This window comes from Leucoraja erinacea, chromosome 1 (assembly GCF_028641065.1).
Source record: "Leucoraja erinacea ecotype New England chromosome 1, Leri_hhj_1, whole genome shotgun sequence".
NCBI lineage: Eukaryota > Metazoa > Chordata > Chondrichthyes > Rajiformes > Rajidae > Leucoraja > Leucoraja erinaceus.
This window is the reverse complement of record NC_073377.1, coordinates 157,601,019-157,619,523: the sequence shown is the minus strand read 5'-3', so window position 1 is coordinate 157,619,523 and position 18,505 is coordinate 157,601,019. Positions and strand designations below refer to the sequence as shown.

Here is an 18,505-nt window from a genome sequence, read left to right as displayed (position 1 = left end):
GCGGAGAACCACGGTACATAACATCCACCACGAGGAGACGCCCCGCAACCACCTCCCTGACCTCAGTGATGGCGAAGTTCCCTCCCCGCAGCAAGATCCCCAGGCCGGAAGCACGACAGTCATTGCCCCCCGACCACACCGACAGTCCGTGGGGCCACCATCGCGACCACCTCCGATAGCAGCGGAGGTGTGGCAACCCGCACTCTTGCAGAAAAGTCACATCTGCCTTGACCTTGGCCAGGTACTGTAAGGCATTAACACATCGCGCAGTGCTCTTCACACTGCGCACGTTTAAGGATGCCAGTTTCAGCTCCATTAGAGTCACTGACCACTTTCCTGTTTCCTCATGCCCACCGCTTCAGCGAATTGGCGCATCTGTCCTCGGCTCAGGTACCCGCCCTCCTCAACGAGTTGGGTTTCCTGTGTCGTAACCAGAGGTGTCGTTGGGGGGGGGCTGCTCGTTTTACCCCCTTCTGGGTGCGCCGCTTCCCCCGTCTTTCGTGGTTGGGGCACGGTGACTAACTTACTGCTCCCGGTTGCCCGGAGCTGGGGCCCATTGGCCGCTGCACTGCTCCCGGTTGCCCGGAGCTGGGGCCCATCGGCCGCTACAAAGCTCCCGGTTGCCCGGAGCTGGGGCCCATTGGCCTCTACAATGCTCCCGGTTTCCCGGAGCTGGGGCCCAACGGCCACTGCACTGCTCCCGATGCCCTGGAGCTTGGCCCCACCGACTGCTGCGATGATCCCGGTCTCCAGGGCCTGGGGCCCAACGGCTGCTGTACTGCTCCCGATGTCCTGGGGCTGGAGCCCCTCGACCGCTGCTCTGCTCCCGATGTCCTGGGGCTGGGACCCCTCGACCGCTGCTCTGCTCTCGGTCTCCTGGTGCAGGTGAACAATCGGCAAGGACCTTCTCCTTTCCTCCCCGGTTTTCTTCTTGTGGGGTTTCCCGGTTGCCTCATCCTCCGACGACGAGGAGAGGTTGCTGCCTTCCATCAGGGAGAGAGACCATTTTTTGGAGGTTTTTTTGCGCTTGCCACCCCCTTCTGGCCTCTGCTCCTTGTGAACCTTCTGGTGTTTTCCATGCCTCACCATGCAGAAACCCTTCTTCAGACTGACTGGCTTGCTAAGCCAATCTAGAGTCTATTTAATAGTCAATCACTCTGAAAGATCTGGAGTCACCTTTAGGCTACATTTCCTGCCCTGAATTAGATGGGTATATTATGGTCATCATCGCCATTAACTATTTTGTTTTCAAAAGGTTCAGATTATTGTTAGTTGAAATTAAATTTTGGAGTAGTAACGGTTAGATTTCAACTCGGGTCTTGATAACATTAGATCTGCATTCTGAATTACTGACAACTATTATGTAAACACCATACAGAGACCAATGTCCCCCAAATTTGTTACCAGAAAATGTCCAGTTTTTCCTCTAAAACCCATTACAATTTCTCGTTCCATTCTCTGTGCCAACAATCGGTTTTCTTACCATGGTGTAATAAGTTCCTCAGACACAAACTCATACAACAATACAGCACGAAAACAGGCCCATTACCCCATGCATCCCAACCAACATGCCCCAAGCTGGTCCCATTTCCCTCCAGTCCTTTCCTATTCACATACGTCCAAACATCTATTAGATGCTGAAGATAGGTATAAAATCCTGGGGTAATTCTGGCAGCATCTCTGGAGAAAAGGAATAGGTGAAGTTTTGTGTCAAGAACCTTCTTCAAATTGAGGATCATCGGTATAAACCAGCATCTACAGTTCCTTCCTACATATCCTGTCCATTAAAGACTGCATCAACTGCCAGCTCATTCTATACACCAACCTATGCTGAGTGAAAAGGTTGTCCTTCAGGTTCCTATTAAATCTTGTCCCTCTCACCTCAAACCAATATCCTCTGGTTCTAGATTCTCCCACCTTGGGAAGACACTGCATTCACTCCATCTATTCCCTTCATGATTTTATGCACCTCTGCAATATCTTGTGCACCAAGGAATGAATTCCTAGCCTGCCCAACGTCTCCCAGTAGCTCAGGCCCTAATCTTGGCAATATCATCGTAATTCTTCTCTGCATTTTTTCCCTCTGCCCTCCAACACCCCGAGGCCCTACCATTCACTACGAAAGTCCTGCCCTGATCCAATGTCCCGAAATGCAGCAGGTCACACTTATCTGAATTTAACTCACTTTAGTCCACTCGCACACCTGAACAAGATCTGAGATTTCTATTCCTTCTATTACTCTTCGGCTTAAATTCTGCAATTGGAAAGGTTTCTTAGTTCAAGAATGCTGATCACAATCTGTACCTTTTGAATGCTAACTAAGAGAGGGGATTAAATGCTGGTCTTGTGGGAAATTGTTTTAATATGCAAATAAACAATTAGCTTAATAGACAATACGTGCAGGAGTAGGCCATTTTGCCCTTCGAGCCAGCACCGCCATTCAATGTGATCATGGTTGATCATCCACAATCAGTACCCCGTTCCTGCCTTCTCCCCATATCCCGACTCTGCTATTTTTAAGAATCTTATCTAGCTCTCTCTTGAAAGTATCCAGAGAACCTGCCTCCACCCCCCTCTGAGGCAGAGAATTCCACAGACTCACCACTCTCTGTGAGAAAAAGTGTTTCCTCGTCTCCGTTCTAAATGGCTTACTCCTTATTCTTAAACTGTGGCCCCCTGGTTTTGACTCCCCCAACATCGGGAAGATGTTTCCTGCCTCTAGCATGTCCAAGCCCTTAACAATCTTAAATGTTGCAATGAGATAACCTCTCATCCTTCTAAACTCCAGAGTGTACAAGCCCAGCTGCTCCATTCTCTCAGCATATGACAGTCCCGCCATCCCGGGAATTGACCTTGTAAACCTATACTGCACTCCCTCAATAGCAAGAATGTCCTTCCTCAAATTAGGGGACCAAAACTGCACACAATACTCCAGGTGTGGTCTCATGAGGGCTGTATACAACTGCAGAAGGACCTCTTTGCTCCTATATTCGATTCCTCGTGTTATTATTTGATTCCTCGTGTTAAATTATTCATACGATTCTGAAACCTCTTTAACAGCCAATCTTTACTTATGCAAGTTTTGGAAGTCAGACAAAAATTCCTTTTCAATGTTCCTTCAAATTTCTCTATTTCGATATAATGAAATCAAAATTAGTTTTTAATATTGTACCACAGAATCAAGTACAGATTACAAATAACCTTCCCATTTACTCAAGAAAATTATATAATGCATTGATGGTTTTTACCACACCCATAAATCATCAAAGACCTCACCTGCTCGGATACAATGATTCTTTTCCAATTTACCACAAAGTCTATATCAACCTTCAGTTGCCAAGTGTCAAGGCCCAACATTTTCTTATTATTTCTTCACCCATTGTTTGAGCTTGTCAAACTAGTTTGGGTGTCATTTACCACGGCACCATTAAAACCCGCACATTTCCTGTCTATAACACAGGCGCTTGTATTTTACGGCTGTTGCACTAACCCATACTTCACTTGATCTGCCAACACAGAATTCAAAATGACTGTATTTGTGCAGCATTCACACCCACTTCTAGTCCATGCTACTAATCTAAAGCAGCTGTTTCCAAATGTGTCAGCAATAGAACTGTATCTGTAGCAAAACAATTAGAAATTGAGCGCTCTTTCAAAATACATTTGCACACTTTAATCCAAGTAAAAACCTGGATCTAAAAGTTCAATATTTAAAAAAGGAATAAGATAAAAGTTGTCACAACAACTCAAAGATAACTTTGCACGTGCACTTCAGCTTTTTTCTCCCCCCCCCCCCCCCCCCATATCAATGAAGAAGGGTTTCAACCCGAAACGTTGCTATTTCCTTCGCTCCATAGATGCTGCCTCGCCCGCTGAGTTTCTCCAGCATTTTTGTCTATCTCCCAGCATCATTACAGCTCTGTAGCGTTTCTCCAGGAAGGTGAATATGTTATTGGTTTGGAGATGCAAGAGACTGCAGAGGCTGGAATCATGAAGAACAAACAGACTGCTGGGGGAACACAGTGTTTCATGCAGCATTTGTGCAGAACCTTTTGTTTAGGAACCCTTCTTCACACTGATGAAAGGGAGGGCAGATGGCTGAATACAAATACCATCAGCAATGACAATATTCCATAAATTAATAATTTAAACAGCAAAATCATCAAATGGTATTCCATTAAACATAGATGGAAAATAGGAATTTCCTGGCAATTGTTTGGGACAACATTTAATTGCCACATCACGAGCCAGTATTGAATATTGTCCAAGTCTTGTTCAAAGCGCAGATGCCAAATTTAGATTTAGATTCATTATTTTTGTCATGTGTAGCAAGGTACAGTGAAAAGCTTTGCTTTGCATACTATCCAAACAGATCACATATATCATACTTGAAAACAATCATGTCAAACTCAAGTCAAATAGATGGAGCAGGGGAAGATGCAGAGAGTAGAATATAATTCTCAGCATTGTAGTGCATTTAATGTCCGCAATGGGTTAAAGATGAATCAGACAGTACCCTAGCTTATGGAACCTGATAACACGGGAAGAAACTAGATTTGGTTTGCTGATGGAAAACATATTCTACAAAAATGGCACTTTATCTCGACACAGACTGCAGTGACCACTATCACCCAAATGATCATGGATAGATGCATCTGTGGTAAGTATATTGTTATGTTTGAGGTCAAGCAGGTTTTCCCTAGTCACCTGTTGCATGGTAGCCGTAGCAATGGACAATAGTTGCAGGAGTAGGCCATTCGCCCCTTCGAGCCATTCAATATGATCATGGCTGATCATCCACAAATCAGGGGTGGAAGATTGCAACCTTCACGTGGTCCGCCCTGTTTCGACAAGTGCAATCAACCCGGCATGCACAATCAAATAAGATCAAATAGAACAAGTTGTCCTACAACTTTAGGCTGTGCATCCCATACGCAAGAAGAAGTTCCACAATCAATACCTCGTTCCTGCCTTCTCTCCATATCCCCTGACTGCTATCTTTAAGAGCTCTATCTAACTCTCTCTTGAAAGCATTCAGAGAATTGGCCTCCACTGCCGCCTAATGCAGGGAATTCAACAGATTCACAACATTCTAGGTGAAAACGTTTTTCCTCATCTCCGTTCTAAATGGCCTACTCCTAATTCTTAAACTGTGGCCCTTGGTTCTGGATTTCCCCAACATTGGGAACATGTTTCCTGCCTCTAGCGTGTCCAATCCCTTAACAATCGTATATGTTTCAACAAGATTCCCTCTCATCCTTCTAAATTCCAGAGTGTACAAGCCCAGCTGCTCCATTTCGTTGTCTCTAATATGAGATAATGACAATAAATTGAATACAATACAATTCTATCAACATATGATAGTCCCACCATCCCGCAGATTAACCTTGTGAACCAATGCTGCACTCCCTCAATAGCAAGAATGGCCTTCCTCAAATTTGGAGACCAAAAATACACACAATACTCCAGGCGTGGTCTCACTAAGGCCCTGTACAGGGAAGTTACACATTGACCACGAGTGGCACATCAATTCACTCCTGGTTCCTTGATCTGGTGCCATTGAACTTCTACACGCATTATCAGTAAATTCGGTAGCCACCATTACTACCTTTTATTGCAGAATATTTGATTAACTAAAATTTGATAAACTAAATTTTAAAACCTTCCAACTGGCCTCGTGAGATGTGGGTATCTAGGTTATAGGCAGCATCAGAATCAATGCACTATCAATTCCTCCACAAATAAAAATTTCAGAATTGCAAAATACTGATGATGATAATGCTAGTTATTTTCAGTTTGCAAAACAGCGTGCTTCAAAATAAACCCTCAATACTTCTGTAACTTTGTGTGCGCAATTCCTTGCGCATCTCCCCATATGTCCAAAACCATGTGGCCAAGTGTACAACGCCAACTCTATCATTAAGTTCATCCTTAATATCACTTGTGTGCCAGATCAGCAATAATGAGACAAAGTGCAGGAAAGAGATTGAGAACTTTGTGTCAAGGTGTCAGAATAACAATCTAGTCCTCAATGGCAGCAAGACAATAGAATTGATAACTGACCAAAGGAAGCAGGGGAATGAACACAAATCTACAATGGATCTGCTGTAGAGATGATGACCAGCTTCAAGTTCCTTGGCATCAAACTAACCTCGTCTCCTCATGCTAATGCAGGATTCCGAGAATATTTGGCAAATACACAGACTTCAATGATGCTATGACAAGTATTTTAACAGGATGTTCCTTAGCGTGATATGACAAATGTTTTGCTCTTAACTGCCTGAATCTGTAGAGTGGTGAACCAAGCCCAGTTTACCCCAGGCTTGTCACTTCCTGTCACCCAGGCCATTCCCTTTTACCTTTCAGAAGGTCAGGAATTTTAACGCTTGGACATCCAGGCTTAAGAACAGCTTCTTCGCCATGGCAACAAGATTCCTGAACCAATCACTTCTTTTGCAACCCCTTCCCAGAAATGAATCTTAAATCCAACTGGAGTAGTATTTGCAAGAACAATAGGCAGCACAGATCTCAGCGAACATTGTTCCTTTCATAAAACAATTATGTAAATCTAAAATTAATTGTGATGTTACCTGTAATGTGATGTTTAAATTAAAAAAAACTTTTGCTGATCGTGAAGTGTACTCCGATTAAGAATAACTAATGCATTTGTGCAATAAATGAACCATAAATGTACACATTGGACAGTATTAACAATTTCAAGACTTTTGAAAATGCAGAAACACTTAAGGAATGATTTGATCCTTTTCCTTTAGTGCTCATTGCAAATCAAAGGCGAAAAACAATATGGCAATACGGAGCCAATATATCTCAGACACCTCCTCCTACTTATCCTTGGACCATGATCCCTTGGATGAGCACCAGGCAATCTCACAGACAATTTCAGATTTTATCACCGGCTGTCTGACCTCTTTATTATAAACCTACCGATTCCCACAGCTATCTAGACTACACTTCTTCCCACCCTGCTTCCTGTAGACTATCCCTCTAATCTCAATTCCTCCGTCTACACCGCATCCGTGCCCAAGATGAGGTGTTCCACACCAGGACATCTGTGATGTCCTCATTCTTTAGGGATCGGGAGTTTCCCTCTTTCATCATAGTTGAGGCCCTCACTAGAGTCTCCTTGATACACCGCAGCTCCGCTCTTGCTCCCCCTCCACCCAGTCGCAACGGGGGACAGAGTCCCCTAGTCCTCATCTTTCACCCCATCAGCCGTTGCATACAGCACATAATCCTCCAGCATTTTCACCACTTCCAATGGGATCCCACCACTAGCCACATCTTCCCAACTCCACCCCTTTCCGGTTTCCACAGAGACTCTTCCCTCTGCAACATCCCTGGTTAACTCATCCCTTCCCACCCAAACCATCCCTTCCCTAGGTACTTCGCCCTACAACCGTAGGAGATGCAACACTTGTCCCTGCACTTCCCCCCTTCAAACTCCATCCAAGGTCCCCAACAGTCTTTTCAGGTGAGGCTCTTGCACCTCCTCCAACCTCATCTACTGTATCCGCTGTTCCAGATGTGGACTCTTACATATTGACAAGATCAAGAGCAGGCCCGGCGATCGTTTTGCTGAACACCTCTGCTAAGTCTGTCTAAACCTACCTGATCTCCTGGTTGCTAAACACTATTCCCCCTGGGGCCAAGCGCAAATTGTAGGAACAACACCTTATTTTACTTATTTCAGTGGCATGAATATTGACCTCTAACTTCAAGTAACCCTAACCTTCCATCTCTCTCCATCCCTCTCCTCTTCCATGTTTTCCGACTGGTCTGTCCAAGTTTACATTTTATCTCTGCTTAGTTCTTACCTTCTCCTAGCAAACAGTTACCTATTCCATGTGGTCCTTGATCTCTATCTCCTTGTCTCGTTTTCACACCTAACACTTCCTTATCACTGTATCTCCCTCACCCCTGACTCAGTCTGAAGAAGGATCTCGGCCCAATTCCTTCTATCCAGAGGCTGCCTGTCCCGCTGAGTTACTCAAGCATTTTGTGTCTATCTTTGGCATTCGCTATATCTTATTTAACAGATATAACAATTATCCCAAACAGATTCATTGAATTAAACTCAATTAAAAATTAGCAACAAATTAAAGAAGATGGCATTATAAGGAATTATCTATAGTTTAGAATTGGAGAAATAACAAAATGTAACTTTTCACTGGGAAATAGGGGTGGTTAGCAGGAATCATCATGAACAAATTACTTCTGAGAAAAAAAAGTTACCCGATTTATAATTTATTGTATATAAATTGACCTGGCATCAGTACTATTGTCATAATTGACCAATATTCCTTTGTTGTTTAAAATAACGAGCAACATTTATACGAAACATTTTTCAAATATTATAGAATCTGCTTTGCAGGGAGAAGAAAATCAAACAGCAAATTACGAAATAGTTATTGGAGAATAAAGAAATACAAATGGTCTAAATAAATAAATCCAATTTAGGGACAGGGTGATAATGTTGAGAGAGGTACTGGAGGAATCACAGTGCCGCTGACGACGCCATTAAATATTTATTTACCTTTCCTATTGTTGTTTCATATCATTTCACAAACTTAACCGCAACCCTCTTGCTACAAACAGTGGACAGTCCTCGTCCCACCCAAGTTTCCCCCGATATTTCACCGCAACATGATCTTTTCCCTTGAGATTCACGGTCCCAGTGAGACCCGGGACACTTCCCTCCCATCATAGAAACATAGAAATTAGGTGCAGGAGTAGGCCATTCGGCCCTTCGAGCCTGCACCGCCATTCAATATGATGATCATGGCTGATCATCCAACTCAGTATCCTGTACATGCCTTCTCTCCATACCCCCTGATCCCATTAGCCACAAGGGCCACATCTAACTCCCTCTTAAATATAGCCAATGAACTGGCCTCAACTACCTTCTGTGGCAGAGAATTCACAGATTCACCACTCTCTGTGTGAAAAATGTTTTTCTCATCTCGGTCCTAAAAGACTTCCCTCTTATCCTTAAACTGTGACCCCCTTGTTCTGGACTTCCCCAACATTGGGAACAATCTTCCTGCATCTAGCCTGTCCAACCCTTAAGAAGTTTCTATAAGATCCCCCCTCAATCTTCTAAATTCCAGCGAGTACAAGCCGAGTCTATCCAGTCTTTCTTCATATTAAAGTCCTGACATCCCAGGAATCAGTCTGGTGAACCATCTCTGTACTCCCTCTATGGCAAGAATGTCTTTCCTCAGATTAGGAGACCAAAACTGTATGCAATACTCCAGGTGTGGTCTCACCAAGACCCTGTACAACTGCAGTAGAACCTCCCTGCTCCTATACTCAAAATCCTTTTGCTATGAATGCTAACATGCTTAAATGCTAAAGTCCTGACATCCCAGGAATCAGTCTGCAGCTACAGAGAGCGCTCGAGATGAACTTTTGACGACTTTCTTCCAGCACGGAATCCGGAATTAGGATATGAATAAATAGGCTGGAAGTAGTTGGGCGGGTGGGGGAGCAGCAACATCTACACCGTGGAGACGAGTGAGGAAACGATCACCGCTTCTTGCTGCCGCGCGAGAGCTTCTTTCTACCCGCTCACTTTCAAAATACGTTGACATTCCGCCCTTTAAACGGTCGGATTTCACGCCGCTCGGCGCGAGGCGGCCGCAGGGTGGCGGCGGGACCAGGGGGGAAAACTTCATTCAGTCCACAACATCTTGACATCGCCCCCAGTTTGTGGGCGACGGGGCCGGGGTTGAGCCGCCGCCGCCTCCTCCTCCTCCTCCTCCACAGACGGGCGCCGCAGGCCGCGGCCACCTCGACACCGCGCCTCACTTACTTTTCGTGGCTGTCACCAGCGCCTTCCCATCCTTCAGCAACTCCTTGATGAACTTGTTGGTCTTTTCCAGCTCGGCTTCGTGCGCCCTCAGCCTCTCGCGAAAGTGAGGGCTCTCCACATAACAGTCGCTGAACTCCAAAGGCTGCAGCCCCATGGTTTCCCGCCTTTCACGGAGGTGAAGGAAGGAGGGAGGGAGGAGAGTAAAAGAAGGGTGGTCGTCCCACCGAGGCAAATCTCCAACCTCGCCTAAATTGCTATCAGGATAATCTCTCTCCAACCCGGGGGGGTAAAAAAAAACCCAACTAAAATCTAGGTGCTCCTCTCTGCAAGAAGGTGCGAACGGGGAGACGGGCAGAAACTAAGGTGCAGCTCCGGGGAGGGAGAAAGGGAGATGCAGATCCCGAGCTGAGGAGGCTTTGTGTCCCGGGGATTGCAGCTGCCCGCCGCCAGTGAGAGTGAACACAAGACAAGAGCCCGGGGGAGGGCGGAGTCTACACTCTCCGCACCTCCCTTTCTCTCCACACCAACCTTTAACTCAAGAAAAAAAACACACCCCAGAGTACACAGCAGAGATACTATCGAACAATGTACTAGTGCTGAGATTTTAAGGGAAAGTGTGGGTGGGTGGGCAGCTAAATACTCATTGGGCAATTCATTTGACATTGACTTGAGTGAAGTGCCGATGACTTAAAGCAACTGGTTTGGACTTTTGTTTTCTTTGAATGCACCTCTCGAATGAGATGCAAGTAAAGAATGCTACATTAAAATGCTACATACTTTTTCGGCCAAGGGGGCGCTCCCTCACAGAGGGCGGGGTCCGACCTGAACCAAAGGAAACAAGACGTTTTTACTAATGTGCTCTTATGATGTTAAAAACATCGGCTCTCAGTTGAACGGCATTTACCACGTCTCAAAATCGCAGGATTATTGAGATGCTTTCGTTAGGGACTCAAAAGTCGGATTTTCTGCCTGCGTCAGGGTCACCAAACACAACACGGTGGCTGTAGAACCGTGGTCGTTATAGTTAATTGTGAGAATTCGTTTATTTTGGTGTAGAGAGCCTCGGTGGTACATGGTGAAACTGCATCTGATATCTGTGGTGATGGCACTTTCGATAACCCGATGCAGTTGGGTCCACACACCATTTATATAACTTTGTGACAACTTCCTCACTAAATGGGACATGTCCATCCTAAGTGGATATGGTCACCAGTGTGGAGTACTATTTTCCCTCCTCTTCCCATTACCGTCTTGTTGAGCGTTCTCTCCTCGTCGGTGCAATCAATTAAGCACCAAACTGGGAGCCGTTCTGATCACTGGTTGTGTTACAAAACGTAGCAAACCTGCACGCAGATAAAGTGCAGATTAATAGAACAGCATAAAATACCTACATTTAAAAAGGAAAACTATCAACTACTTTTTAAGTATTGCAAGGTCCCCCAAATCGGACAGGTCGAGAGGAAAAGTGTTTTCCGACTATTGGTGTAATGGTAACAGTGCATGGTAGTCGAGATATGAACGGCATATGTATCTCATCTTTTATTTTCTGATCTCTTCAGCATGCAAACCCACCATGTGCAATACCTCCAATACCAAAATGAGAGGTTTTGAATTTTTGATTAATATTGTGCAAGTGTTCAGTAACCTCATAATTCTGGGTTCCAGGGTACCTGCAATCTCCTTAAAAAACATATGTTAGCCAGCTCAATTTAACTGCAATGGTTTCTTGCTCTTACCTTGTTGGGGCACTGCCTTGAATACAATCATACAATTTTGCAACATGGAGGCCAGTTCCAGATCTCTAAACACTAGATTCATAAACCTTGTTGTGGGAAATTAGCAGGCGGATGGCAAGAAAGATTCAAGGATGTGTTGAAAACTTTTTTGTAAAAGTGCAACAAGTACTCCAGGGAAATCTAGGTACAAGACTGCTCAAAGCATAGAAAGTGCATTCGGGTTGGTATTGAGAATCAGGGGCACATGGAGAGAAGGCAGGTAGAGGATTCCACTGAGTTGGAACCAGTAAGCTAATGGATCATATTGACATGGCTCGATTAGGGCCGAATTGCAAACTACTCCAGCCTATTTTCTATGGAACTAAAAATGGTGGCAATTATACCACACAAACAGTGAGACAAATGCATTGAAACTTTGGAAAGATGATTCACAGGGGCAACTTTTCTGGGTTTGGAGTGCAAACATCTTAACAGATGCTTCACAGCTTGGGATAGCAATCACTCTGATCAAGACCGCAAGAAATTGCAAGGAGTTGTGAATACAGCCCAGTCCCACACAAACTATCTCACTCCAATTGATTCCCTGTACACCTCACACTGCTTCTGGAAAACAACAAACATAATCAAGGACACTCATACCCCAGTCATTCTCCCCTTTCCCATCAAGCAGAAGATACAAAAGCTTGAAAGCTCGTAACGCCAGATTCAAGAACAGCTGCTTTCCCATTGTTATCGGAATCTTCAATAGACATACCTTCTTGTGGCTTTTTCACTGTTTTTATCTGCATTTTGTCTGTAGCTGTAAACTCTGCAATCTGTACCTTTTCTCGCTTGCACTACCTGGTATGCTTGCTTGGATAGCATGAAAAACAAAGTGCTTCACTGTACACATGACAATAGTAAGCTAATAATTAAGAATGGTGACACCTAGAGTTGGTACAATGAGGCCTTTAGTGACATTTGCAGAAATACTTTTTTTATATTATTTTAATTCTCTGGTCAATCAATCGACTGTTTGTTGATGTTATTATCTTTAATTAGGCAGGCCCTAATTCCAGTGGTAAAAATTAGAGCTTTTTAAAAGGAATAAGAGAATTCCTTGCTCGGATTCCTATGAGGTCGTTTGTTACATCTTCTTCTTGCGTACAGCCTAAAGTTGTAGGACAACTTGTTCTATTTGATCTTATTTGATTGTGCATGCCGGGTTGATTGCATTCGTCGAAACAGGGTGGACCACGTGAAGGTTGCAATCTTCCACCCCGTTCGTTACATGAGTCCAGATGATTCCAACAAGTCAATGATAACCTTGAATTAAGAAACTATTCTCAGTGCACTACACAGGAAGATTACTTTTTCTGGCTGTCATGTAGTTTGCCTTGCAACCATTTTGGGTCCTTCTGTCTAGCAGATGATGTTTCAGATGAAGGAATTCCCACTAAAAATGTGACCAGAATACTCCAATAGAAGTCACAATGAATTCCCCATGAGGAGATTTTGAAAATGTAAGACAGGGTTAGTTTCTTCTTTGGGTCATGATTCAGGATATAAATACTTCAAAGTTTCTCTCATGGCTTAATGACACTTAGTCCTTGTTACAGGAAAGGCACTTCACTATGAGAATACATTAGATAAATGTTTCAAACATTTATTTCTTCATTGATCTTGCTGATAGGATTTATTTTATCAAACAAATTTTTTTTTTAATTGAAAAAATATGTTCCTTAATAAACATTTTCTTGTTAGATGTCGGTGGGTTTTTAGCATTAAATGGTATAATAGGTTTTATGGATCAATTTAATTTATGTTGGATGTGTTCACAGTACCATCTGAAGTCATTGTGTCATTGACACCATATGAATTTATTACCTCAACACTTCAACATTTATGTGCACACAGTTAAGTCAGGTTATTGATTGATTTTGTTTTACATATTATCTTCTCTGTTTAATTCTGAACATACAGGAAACAATGCAATAACTCGACAAATATGTGCTATAACTCAATTTGGAAACTTAAAAATGTAATATTTAGTTAATTTAATGGGTGCATTGTTTTTTTTTAAAGGCGGAAAGTGCAGTCAAAATAATCAATGGGCATGCAAGCACTCTACTGTAAAAACATAATATTGTTTTAAAGATCCTACTAAGAATTTGGATTTATTTGCATGTCATTATTTCCTTAGAACACCCCCATACTTTTTATATTCAATGAATTATTTTTAAAGTAAATTAATTACTATTATATATTTAAAAAACAGCATCCAATTTCCACAGAAAGAGGATGTTTGCCAATAGTCTCATTCGTTTTACTGTTTAAGAAACTGGCATTAATCATTGATGTTGCAATTTGACCCAGAATACATCTTTTCTTTGGAATTAAAATTATAGTGTAATATGGAGATACATGAAACTGAAAATCCTGGAACCTTGAGCAAAACATTGGGGAACTAAGTGAGTCAGGCAGCATCTGGGGAGGAAATGGAAAGGCAACGTTTTGGGTTGGGACTCATCTTCAGACTAATAAAAGCTGCCGACCCAAAATATCGCCTGTCTATTCCCTCCCCAGATGCTGCCTAACATATCAAGCAGCATCTGATCTGTCAGGCAAATGCTGCCTGATGGGACACCTGGTGATTTCCCGACAGGCACTGAAGTCTGCCAACCTTGAACTTAAAATAGCAGAACGCATGGTGAGATCAGGGGGAATAATCAGAACGAGAGAATACTTTGTGAAGGGAGTGAAGGAATTACCGTGCAGGCCGGAGTTTGGTGGCATGAACTTACAGAAAGCAAATGGAGAGGCCAACGTTACTCAGGTGAGAATTTGAAAATGTAGATTTAAGCGAGTTGAGAGGGAGCTTTTTCCAAGGGTAGGCAGCTCTTGAAAGAAATACTGTTGTGAAGAGCAAATGAGGTAGATGGACAGCATTACATGGAGACATTGTGTCGTACAGCAGCTAGAAGTACCAGTACATAGTTTTAGCAACCTGGATTTGATCCTGACCTCAGATGCTGTCTGATGCTGGTGTTTGTACATTCACTTTGTGACCATATGAGTTCATCAGTTGCTTCATTTCCTCCCACATCCCAAAGACACACAAAGGTTGATGGCAGGAGAATTGGGAGGACTTGATTGTCAAGCTGTGTGAATTGGTTACAGGGAAATGTTAAGAGAATGGGACTGATGGGAATGCTCAAAGAGCCAACGTAGACTTGGTGGTCCAAATTGTCTCCTTCTCTGTCGTAAGGATAATAATTTATAAATAAATATTCAGAGGAAGTCCTATTTGTAACAGAGGTCTAACAATAGTAGGTGAAGCGAATGGCTGTGAATACAGTTTGGGTTGTTGATATGGAGGGACAGACAAAAGGAGAACATGAGAGCAGTGAACTCAAGGTACATAGAATATGGTGGTATGTGACAGACCTTAAAATCATCATGAGTAGTAACAAAAGAGGAAAATAGTGAAGGTATCTCAGTGAGATTACTTTATTGTTCTTTGAGCAAATATTTGAGAACAAGAATATGAAATGAGAAATGGGGGATGTGAAACAGATGAGTTGCTCATCAAAAGGAAGTTGTCAAATGAGCACATGATTAAACCAATCTGTGATTCCATGAAAGGAGCCTCACCACACTGCAATAGTCTGGAGCATGGAGTAGAAGTATGATGGAACGGAAAGGCAGTTTTTGGGGAAAAGTGTCAGCACCCATCAGTCAGATTTCAGTCAAGACCAAACTGTCTATTCCATAAGCTGAGATGGCAAGTTCCTTTCTCAAATGAACAGACATTTTGCAGAGATCTAGCCTACTGGTCAAGTCCACGGGGTGAGCAGTGAAGGGGATGAAGTGAAGGAGAGGAAATTTGGCAAAATAACTTCCCAGCAATTGCACTACGCTGATTGGCTGGCCAAAGTGTAGAAAGGGACAATTGAATACTAACCACAAAACATTCAAACAGGCCTATCAAAAGATGCACATTTAATTTTATGCTGCTGTTTATGAAAGGGCAGGACATATTTGGTTTTCATTGGGTTGTAAAGGTATTCTTTTAAACTATTCACCATGAGGTATTAGTTAGTGTATGGATCGGATGCATATGTTTAATCTCTAGATCAAGTTACAAACCCAGACTGATGTGATGGAAGTCTCTGCTATAAGTGACCACATTAAATAAATTTGGGGAAACTCCATACAATTCAGATGAGTTTGCACCTAATAAAGTCTGTCCTTTAGCAGTATTCTCACTAAATTGCAATCTCACTAAAAATGAGTCTTTCCCAGATGATACAATAGAAAATGATCCCCACACTCTTGTCACATTAGAAGCTTCCATTAGGTGTTGACTGATACTTAGTCTTAGTTTCAGTTTAGAGATACAGTGCGGAAACAGGCCCTTCGGCCCACCGGGTCTGCGCCTACTAGCGATCACCGCACATTAACACCATCCTACACCTATTACGGACAATTTTTACAAAAGTACAAACTCCCTACAGACAGCACCCGTAGTCGGGATCGAACCCGGGTCACCGGCACAGCAGCAACTCTACCGCTGCGTCACTGTGACCGCCCTTATTCCATCCATAATAATAGGCACGTCTAGAAATTGATGTGAATCATAAAAGGGCACTCATGTAAAACAAAATTGGTACTAAAATAATGTAACTAAATCGGTAGTAAAGAAAGCAAACGCAATGCTAGCATTTATTTTGAGTGGGCTTGTATACAAAAACAGGGATGTAAGGCTCTATAAGGCTCTGGTTCGCATTTGGAATATTGTGAGCAATTTTGGGCACAATATTTGAGGAAGGATGTACTGGCTGGAAAGGGCCCAGGCGAGGTTTACAAGAATTAACCCAGGATTAATATATGATGAGCATTTGACGGCACTGGGCCTATACTCGCTGAAGTTCAGAAGAATGAGGGGGACCGCTATAGGAAGGCAATGAGGAGGAATTTCTTTAGTCAGAGGGTGGTGAATCTGTAGAATTCTTTGCCACAGAAGGCTATGGAGACAAAGTCAGTGGATATATTTAAGGCAGATATAGATAGATTTGTGATTAGTACATGTTTGTGGGGTTATGGGGAGAAAGCAGGAGAACGGGATTAGGAGGGAGAGATAGATCAGCCATGATTTAATGGCTGAGTAGACTTGATGGGCCGAATGGCCTAATTCTTCTCCTGTCACATGATCTCGTAAATGTGCTTTACACACTTCCATATACACATTGTTGAATGTGCATAAAGAAACAGCATCTGGGAACAAGACCAAATCCAATGGGTGAGCCTGTGAGGAAAGGAAGTTAGTCCAATCCCACATTGGTCCCTGGCATGACATGAAGCATCTGACCCGGTTTGATGGGGGTAGGCTCTGACCTGGGTTGGTGAGGAAAGGTGGGAAGGAGTTGCTTCAGATAGTTCAGCTCCATTTGGGTTTGACTGGAGGGGGGTTCAAATAGAGTTCAGTGGTGTGGAGGTGGAAATCCTAATCTCATTACATGGAAATTGGTGAGTTCAGGGAAGGAGAATGTTAAATCAGAGCCATGAGTGATCAGGGTGTTCTGGATTGTGGCCTGGGCAGGTTAGGAGTGAGGTGGGGTGAATCAAGGGGTGAATCAAGGGGTGACATTTGAGGGAAGGAGTCATGGTTCCAAAGGATAGAATGTTATTCCAAGTGCATATACAGGTGCACTCAAGGCAATAGACAATAGATGCAGGAGTAGGCCATTCGGCCCTTCGAGCCAGCACCACCATTCAATGTGATCATGGCTGATCATCCCCAATCAGTACCCCGTTCCTGCCTTGTACCCACATCCCCTGATCTGCTATCTTTAAGAACCCTATCTACCTCTCACTTGAGAGTATCCAGAGCACCTGCCTCCACCGCCTTCTGAGGCAGAGAATTCCACAGACTCACCATTCTCTGTGAGAAAAAGTGTTTCCTCGTCTCCGTTCTAAATGACTTACTCCTTATTCTTAAACTGTGGCCCCTGGTTCTGGACTCCCCCAACATCGGGAACATGTTTCCTGCCTCTAGTGTGTCCAAGCCCTTAGCAATCTTATATGTTTCAATGAGATCCCCTCTCATCATTATTTATTTGATCTACAAGAAAAGATGGATAAACGAATCTAAGCTAAATGAATAAAAGGTGCAGCAGATGTCCTAACACATACACAAACCAGCTTAGACATACTGTAGGTGCACTGGAAATAAATTCCACTGTACAGCAATAATTATGAAGATAAGCAGAGAGCCCACACAGTTGGGCACTCGTAGAAAAGAGCAAAGAGAAGATGTTTTCTCAGTGAGAGGCCGCAGCAGGGAGTTCAGTGTACTAATCTCCAACCTGAATGTTGATGAAGTATCCGTTTTGTGTGAAGGATGTTCTCACTGAAATCTTCGAACAACAATACCAACCTGAGAGTTGAGGGAGAACTGTTGTTAAGGTGATAGTGGCTTGACATTTTTACGTGGTGGGCTCCTTTAAAACTGGAGCAGGAGATTTTTACATCTGTTCACAGTTCAGTTACTCTAAGAAGAAAGGGGACAATGCGAGACATATTTTAGGGAATGAATCGAAACATGGATAAGTTGGCATTCAGAGAGCATACGTTAATTAGATTTGGCATTCCTCTGGAAAAGGTCAAAGATAAAACAGGAGAAATTGTTCTAACAGAAGTAAGCCGCTTTTTTTGAGTCTGAGATGATTTACCAGGAGTGGTCTGTACACAGCTATTTGAGGGTAAAACAGTGCGAGCAGCTTTCTCCTTGGGAAATCCCTTGGGATCGAGGATGATTTGCTTCCACTCTGGTTTTGCAGGTTCGGAGGTAGTTAATTAGCCCGTTGTGGGACCATAGTTCTTCCACTAATGGGCGGGAAGAGTCCGATGGGCCGGAGGTAGGAAGTTTGTGAAGCAACTGTCACTTCTACTGAGT

At 43.4% G+C, this 18,505-nt stretch overlaps 1 protein-coding gene across 1 annotated transcript in view; it reads right to left on the bottom strand.

Moving 5' to 3' along the window:
• arhgap10 (Rho GTPase activating protein 10) overlaps positions 1 to 10,437 on the bottom strand; it is a 168,327-nt gene extending 157,890 nt beyond the window's left edge. Inside the window, exon 1 of the mRNA XM_055646520.1 lies at positions 9,833 to 10,437. Coding sequence (XP_055502495.1) covers positions 9,833 to 9,986 — 154 coding nt within the window. The 5' untranslated portion in view covers positions 9,987 to 10,437. The remainder of the gene's footprint in view (positions 1 to 9,832) is intronic.
• Between the last annotated feature and the right edge of the window lie 8,068 nt (positions 10,438 to 18,505).